Source organism: Haliotis rufescens, unplaced genomic scaffold (genome assembly GCF_023055435.1).
Source record: "Haliotis rufescens isolate VD_foot unplaced genomic scaffold, xgHalRufe1.0.p SCAF_5, whole genome shotgun sequence".
NCBI classification, from domain to species: Eukaryota; Metazoa; Mollusca; class Gastropoda; order Lepetellida; family Haliotidae; genus Haliotis; species Haliotis rufescens.
In genome coordinates, this window is record NW_025964223.1 from 32754959 (window position 1) to 32763440 (window position 8482).

General features: G+C 48.1%; 1 protein-coding gene and 1 pseudogene across 1 annotated transcript; one reads left to right on the forward strand and one right to left on the reverse strand.

Moving 5' to 3' along the window:
* Window positions 1-1744: 1744 nt before the first annotated feature.
* On the forward strand, window positions 1745-3040 carry LOC124126090. Its single transcript, XM_046489514.1, has one exon. It carries the CDS (start codon window positions 1745-1747, stop codon window positions 3038-3040), a length of 1296 nt encoding a protein of 431 aa, XP_046345470.1.
* A 2699-nt stretch (window positions 3041-5739) lies between these two features.
* Window positions 5740-7053, reverse strand: LOC124126089 (annotated as a pseudogene).
* Window positions 7054-8482: the final 1429 nt, after the last annotated feature.

Genomic DNA, 8482 nt, shown 5'->3' on the forward strand with positions numbered 1-8482 from the left:
GGTAAAAGCCGAATTGAGCAAGCACGATGCTTACACGCTTCATAAGTCGGTGAAACGCAAAGTACTCGTCAACCGAATAGATCAGCAGTGGGATGTCGATCTGATGGACATGAGTCGCTATGTTAAAGTGAACGATGGTATACGTTACGTGCTGATAGCCATTGACATTTTGTCACGCTATCTATGGGTAACCCCTTTAAAAAACAAGAAACCCGTGTCCACTGTCGAGGCATTCAAAGACATTTGGTCGCACAGTCGCAAGCCACAAACCATCAGAGTGGACAAAGGTACGGAATTTAAAGGGGCATTCCAGGATTTTATAGAGCGCCAGTCGATCAAACTGTTCGTCACTCAGAACGAAGACATTAAAGCGAATTACGCCGAGAGAGTCATTCGAACGTTGAGGTCACTCATAGCGAGGTATCTGACACACAAGAACACCATGCGCTATGTGGACGTGCTACCCGATTTAGTTTATAATTACAATCACACCGTACACAGAAGTTTAGGCGAGTGGGCTCCTGCAGATGTGAATGAGCGAAATGAAATCAAAGTATGGAATCATTTATACACGAAACCATCACCATACATGACACACAAGCTCCGTCTCTTTCAATATAAAATAGGGGATATCGTGAGAATCAGTTATTTGAGAAAACCTTTCGCTAAGGAACACAACTTGAGATGGACGGAAGAGTTATTTAAAGTAGCAGCCCGTTATCGACAACAGGTTATTCCTTTATACACACTGAAAGATTTTCACGACCAGTTCTTAAAGGGACGCTTTTACGAAGAAGAATTACAGCGTGTTGATAAAGATCTAGATGCCGCATGGGATATTGAAAAAGTGTTAAAGAAAAAGAAAGACAAAGGGAAATTGTACTATTTAGTCAGGTGGGCAGGCTGGCCATCGAGTTTCGATTCCTGGGTAGAAGCAAGCGAAGTGAAGGACAAGTAAAATGGATAAATACATCGTGTTTAACAGTGCAGACTCCCGGGAGTATTATCCGGACAACACGCCTTACCGTTTCCGGGTGAAACTGGAGGGCATGTGGATGGTGGCTCTGTTAGAAATGAAACTAGGCCGAGTCGAGTTGAAAGATATCAATAATACCACCATTGACGTGTTGTGTAATCTGTGCGACAGTTTACACGTGGGTGAGAATTATCTTACCTTTATTGAGACGACTCGATCTGAGAGACGGACCCAATTATTATTTTCACCAGCCATGGTACTTACCCGTTATCGTGAGAGATACGTCAGAAATCGAAGTGTATATAAAGTGTGCAGAAGGAACATCGCATTCATTTCTGAAAGAGACCGTGAACGTATCACTCGTGTTGCGACGGTATCCCTTTCTGACTTAAGCACGATGGAACGGAAACTGTACATTCCCGACACTAAGAAGTTTGTGGACTTTTTAGTAGATCGCAGAAGTAAGCATGAGGGAAAACAGCTGATCAAAGGTCGACCCAGGTCGCGAATCATTCCCATCGCACCCCTAGCCAAAGTATCACCCAGCCGCGACTCTAAATTGAACGTAACAATGACGTCACCCAATCAGAACGTGGTCCAGAGAGCCGTGGCGGCTCAGAAACGAACTAAGGCTATAAAACGCAAAGCAGGAGACAAGATTGTCACTTCGAAGAAAGTACGTCGCGAGGGTAACAGCTCTAAACGATCCTTCATCGAGTTTAAAGATACCCCCGCTATCGACCCCAGAGACATCTTCAACCAGTAACCATGTCGGTACTGACGGAGAAAGAGTTTACCGAAGCCCTGCCAAATAGCTTAGATTTATTCGAACTGCCACCCTATCAAACCAGCATCCTTCAACATTACTACGAGAACGTAAGGCCCCTGTCCGTCATCACCGATTCCAGTCCGGTGGAATTTCACATACCCAATGGAGGGAAAGACTACATCGACTTGAGCAAGACCCGACTTCACGTCAAACTCAAAGTCACTCACACCGACAAAACGCCTTTAGCCGATAAAGAAAAAGTAGGGCCCGTCAACCTCACTTTGCACAGCTTGTGGAATCAGGTGAGCGTGTTCCTACAGGGACAACAAGTTAGCTCCAGCAATGCCGGTTACCCTTTCAAAGCTCTCATGGAAACCGTCCTCGACTACGGCGCCGATACCAAGACCAGTCAGCTGTATTACAAAGATTCGGGTGACACCGTGGGTGATTTTAACTCCGCTGATCCCTATGCCGGTGGGAATGACGGTCTCATCAATCGAGGAGGCTTCATCGCCGGAAGCAAGTCGCTCACCCTAACGGGACCCCTCATGGAAGACGTGTTCGGTTTCGACCGTCATCTGGTGAACGGCGTGGACGTGGGGCTCAAACTGTTTCGCTCCAACACGACCTTTGTCTTGATGTCCGACGAGACCGATAAACATTACACCGTCGAACTGCAAGACGTGTACCTGAAAGTATGCAAACTGAGGATCAACGACGCTCTCATCGTGGCCCACAACAAACAGTTCGAAAAAGCCAAAGCCCTGTACCCGTACGAACGATCCGTGGTCAAGATGGCCTCGGTCGCCTCGTCCAGTCTGAGTTTTAACTGGGACGCCATGTTTCAGGACGAAGTCCCCAGTCGACTCGTGGTCGCCTTGGTGAGGTCCGATGGGGTGAACGGATCGTACACGGTCAATCCCTTCTGTTTCCAAGGAGACATCGTTAAAAGCATGGGACTGTACTTGAACGGTACCAGTGTACCTGGACGACCGTTAGAGTCGAACGACGTCGAGGCTTACGCCGGTCTGTACGACTGGAATAACGAATGGCGTAAAGACAAAGGTTTGAACTTGGACCGCACGGAATTTTCCGTAGGTCATGCCTTGTACGTGTTCAACCTGCAAGACATCCAAGGCGACAGAGGGGAATATCTGAATCTGGTCAAGTCGGGTAATCTACGACTAGAAGTCCAGTTTGCTCAAGCCCTCGCCCATACCTTCAACGTCATCGCCCTGGCCAAGTTTCCGGCCCTCATCGAAATCGACCAAAGCCGTAACGTGTTTCTAAAGTAGACAATGTACAAACGACAGTTACAGTGTGCCATCCGTAGCGACCCCAGCCTCCGTACACACGTGGTGGGTGTGTACGCGAGAGATACATTAGCTAACATCACCGTACCTTCCAGTGGAAAACCATGGGGATGTGTGGCTAACACGGACCTAGCACGTGGCGAGGGTCAACATTGGGTTGCCTTTTACTTTGACGGGAGTGGAGTCGGCGAGTTTTTTGATAGTTATGGACAGAAACCCAGTTACTATCATCGTGAATTTGAATATTTTATCAAGAGACATTCTCGCAGTTATCGATATGACACGTCTGTTTTACAGCAATCTAGTTCGAGTGCTTGTGGATTCTATTGTTTATATTACGCGTTACAGAAATGTAGAAATAGTGCTAGTTTACGAGATATCGTACAGATGTTTTGTACAGACAAAACACGCAATGATGCGTATGTGACTCGCTTTATCTGTGACTATTTCAAGTACTGTTTCACGTGTTCTACGATATAACACGATCTTTCTTCCTGTAGAGTGGTAGACGAGACAATAAAAACAGAGAAAATGTCTATTGTGTTTCAGTTCTATATATGACATGGATGTATGTATATGGTTCTATGTAAGTTGGGTTATACGGTTTTCATGATTATTTAAGATCAAAGTCTCACGAGTACGTTTCATTGTCGAGTGTGACACCGTACGATTCAGACATGGCGAGATACATCCTGCGACATTACACGTTTTTCAGACAACTTCTTTCATCGAATGATTACCAAGAAACCTTGCGCGATATTCGCAGCATGAATGGCGAGCAAATCAAGGGTACTAAAGCCATCGTAAAGCGATTGCTCGATGCTCGCATCCCGGTAACACGTGGTGTGAATCGTCGTTTCTTACAGCCTCATCCCCACAACCATTATTTGAGAATGTTGCGACGTATCGCTCGTCCCGACACGACGAATAGAAGCATTAAGCGAACCCTGTTAAACCATACTCCCTTGATTCAGTTTATATTCGAGTACGAACACGTCAGACAGGTCAGAGACGAAGCCCAAAGAGCTCTCCAAAGACTGGCTAGACGTCAACAACGGCCACTCGTACCGAGGGCTGCATAAATAAGCCCGCACCGGTGACAGAATGTATCAGTTCGAACAGACACTCCGTGAAATATGTCCGAGAAATGTTTGCTCCCTTTCATCACACCTACCACCTTGTCCGTGATCGGGGGCACGTGTAGCGGCAAGACCTATTGGACGAAACGCCTGTTAGAGAATGCCAGTACAGTGTTTGATAAGCCACCCGACCTCATCGTGTACTGTTACGGGGTGTGGCAGGATCTGTACGCCGACGTGCAGCAATCTATTGCTAACATTCAGTTTCACGAATCTTTGCCCAGCGAAAGCCAACTACGTTTGTGGTCCGATCAGTCGAGCAAAAACATGATTCTCGTGTTAGACGATCTCATGATGGACATATGTATCAGTAAACTCACGTTAAACGTGTACACCACCTTGTCGCATCATCTGGGTATTACCGTAATCAATCTGCTACAGTCCGTCTACCCTAAAGGTCCCTGTTCACGGACGGTGAGCGTGAATACGCATATGTTCGTCTTGATGAGCAATCCCCGTTCCGCTCACGAATACAAGATTTTGGCCTCGCAAATATTTCCAGGTCAAAGCAAGTATTTTTCGGAATCTTACAAGGATGCGGTGGAAGGGAGGAAATACGGTTATTTAGTCGTGGACGCCTCGCCGTACAGTGACCCGGAATACGGACGCTTACGCACCGGCATCTTACCCGGCGAACTTTGCATCCTCTATTTTCCGAAATAAAAGCGACAAACACGCTTTAATCGAGTCAGTCTTACAGCCACCGCGCTATGAGCAAGGTCTACTTTTGGACGATCGTGTGTAACGCGCCACCCTCTACCTTGTCCGTAAGAGCTACCCCGCACCAGACCGAAGAGATCACCTTAAAAGAGAGCCACGTATCGAAGGAAGCGTGCATCACATCTCTTAAAGAAGTTTGGCGGATTGGAGTGGACCTACCCGATTCATACGGCGGGCCTGTAGGTTATACGTACAAACGGTTCGCTTCACACCATGAGCGAGTGTATTCGAGATAACGTGGATTTTCTCCACGTACTGAGTCGGTCTAAGCCTGTACAGCGTAAAACAGTACTGTCTCATCTGTCCAAAAAACAGTTTAAGGCAATCATCACGTTGTTACATAACATTATCATCGGACACATTACCGTGACGGATCGCGAGAAAAAGACCTTGTACCGGTACAGAAACATCATTCGGTTACTAGCCAGCAAACGGGAGGGATACACAGCTAAAAGGGAGTTGCTGGTTTCTTTTCACTTTATATTACCACCTTGTGTGAGAGCGCTCGACAGGTATTTCGCACCTGAACATGACGAAACCCATGATCCTGTTACCTCGCGAGACGTACCATCGCCTGATCCAACCTCCTCCGAAGATGGAAGCCAACCCCCCTCCAGCCCTGAAACCCCCACCACCCCCTATGCCACAACAGCAGCAGACTCCAGACAACACTACAACTGAGGAACCACCGGCTGAGCGGGACACGGCCATCCACAATAACATCGCCTAACATATCCCACAAACAACAGGAGGAGGGAATGCAACAGTAGCGAACCCACCCCTATACTGTCAAGATGTTTTATATCTACTATTACAACGCGTCCACTCGAACGACCAAAAGGGAAAGTTAGTGTCGCTATGGCAATATCTCAACCAACAAAAAGAGCTCGGCCGCATTAACTGGAATGCTAACCTGGAATGGTTGGATAAACACGGACACCCTATAAAGCATTCTAATGTGATTGACTGCATTCGACAGTTTGTGTTACACAGTAACGATATAAAAGATGTTGGATTTCAAGCATTTACCCGTCAACTGAAACATCTACCCAACTCACAACCCTTTTTTAGTAAACGTTGTGCTGTACGCACGCTCGAACTCGGCGTTGGCTTTGGAGTTCGCTGGAGACTGGACTGTGAGACTAAGTACGTTTTACTACATAGTCCGATCATCTCGTCTCCTTCGTACTCGAGTTTGAATAAACCCGGAGTACGTTTGTCGTGAAGGGCGTGGACGGAACAGCAACTGCGTGGAAACCAACTCGTGACGTGGCTGTCGTCCGGGTCAAGGTCACCACAGAGCCCCTTCAACTGGTTCTGGTACGCCGACTGTTTGGTTGGTTTAATGACGTCGGACAGACATTTCGCGCTCAAGGCCATGTAAGCGCTGTCCGTGTCCATCTCCATGTATTCAAAATCGCTACGATCCACGTACACGTCCATGAAATCGTAGTAAAATTGAAGCATGCGCAGTTTGGCGTACTGCAGGATGAAATACCCCAGCTGCACGGGAGTATCGAGGCGTAAGACTTTCTTGGCTTTCTCCACCTCGAAATAACCCCCGCCCAGTTCCGTCAATTTCCTGAATTGAGGGAAATTGACTTGTGTGCTAGCCGCCGTTTGACCACACACGTACGAGACGGTCTGATGTTTTTCTTTATTGATCAAAACCGAACCGTACGCGGAGTTGCCCGTAAGTTTAGCCGTATCCCCGCGAATGGCTGCTGAGGGATCTCGGTCGGCTTCTCGTCTGGCCGAGCACACATCCCGAACGAACTGCTGAAAACACGCGTTCGGGGTGTACTCGACGACTTGGTACACGCGATCGACCACCATGCCGTGCTGTAATTACCATTGCAACAGAGGGGTGGCGATCAAGATTTTCCGCGCCTTTAACCCGCCAACGAGCAGGCGGCGCGGTTTTGTACTCAAGTCGTTCTCCCTGATGTACCCCTGCATGTGTTCCCCGAGAATCTCGAACGGAACTTCTGCATTGCAAAACAAGGGAGTCATCTCTTGAAAGTACTCCCTCAGGGAGAGATGAGTGCCGTGAGGGTTCTGTCCAGGCATCCAGTGGTCGGGGACGCGAATGTCCACTTCCACCATGCCGAAAAGTTCCCCCTTTTCCACAGCGTTCAACATGCCTCGCTCCGAGACCTCCTTCCATGCCTTCTTTTGAGTGAAAGGTGGTTGACGATCTCGAATAAAGGACAAGAGCTGAGAATTAGTTTTGCAGGCGCGAAAGTTACATTCCCACATTTCCACGACCGTGTAACCCAGATCACAGATGTAAGCAACGCGCGCTCTGGTTGCCTTTAGTTTTTGTTCTAATCGTTCTCTTGATTTTTCCTGAGCGCGCGCTTTCGCCGTGAGGTGACAATGGTGGCCGTGGAAATAGCATCCTTGAAACTCGAATACCGTCATGGAGCCGGGAATGAACCCATCCACCAAGTACGGCCCGACTCGTTTTTCCCGCCCCCAGTTTAACTTGTGCCGAATGTCCCGCCCTTCCTGCTCCCTCAACCAATCCATCCAATCGTACATGCACACGTACCTGTCTCTGCGTTCCGGCTTGAATCGCTTTTCGGCTCTCCTACGCACGAAAGGACCGGTGGGCATGGGCTGATCTATAGCCCACAAGTATAACGCGTTCGCGTCATACCCAAACACCCTTTTACACCGTTTTTCGGGATGGCCTCTAATCAACGTTTGATCGGCTTTGTTGTACCTCGTGAATATGATAGAAGGACCGCCGACCACGTTACCCTTAACGGTGTGATAGAGGTCTTCGTTGCGTTTATCGAACAGAGCAAAGGAGACCCCTAACTTTCGACTCTCCCGGAATAGTTTCTGACGGGCCACACCGGGTACCGACATAGTGGTTTTAAAGAGGTCGATGCCATCCTGGAAATAAAACCGCTGCATGGCTTGTACGGCTTCCACAAAGGGACCCACGTCCAGATTGTTATACCACTCGAGGAAATCTCGAAACGTGGACATGCCTTCCCGTCTCCAAACTTCCTCGAGCTCGGCATAATTCTCCTCGATCGATTTCACACCATCGTCGAGGACGGACTTCTGTTTGAGACTGGAATACCATGCCTCACCCAGAGGGGGAAACCGAGTTTCGTTTAGCTTATCCGGAGTGTCGAGATACTCTATTTTCCGAAATAAAAGCGACAAACGCGCTTTAATCGAGTCAGTCTTACAGCCACCGCGCTATGAGCAAGGTCTACTTTTGGACGATCGTGTGTAACGCGCCACCCTCTACCTTGTCCGTAAGAGCTACCCCGCACCAGACCGAAGAGATCACCTTAAAAGAGAGCTCTACATGGTTTTCATCGAAGGAAGCGTGCATCACATCTCTTAAAGAAGTTTGGCGGATTGGAGTGGACCTACCCGATTCATACGGCGGGCCTGTAGGTTATACGTACAAACGGTTCGCTTCACACCATGAGCGAGTGTATTCGAGATAACGTGGATTTTCTCCACGTACTGAGTCGGTCTAAGCCTGTACAGCGTAAAACAGTACTGTCTCATCTGTCCAAAAAACAGTTTAAGGCAA

Bases quoted from the DNA above. Each gene is read 5' to 3' on its own strand.
- LOC124126090 (XM_046489514.1), top strand. From the start codon at position 1,745: ATGTCGGTACTGACGGAGAAAGAGTTTACCGAAGCCCTGCCAAATAGC.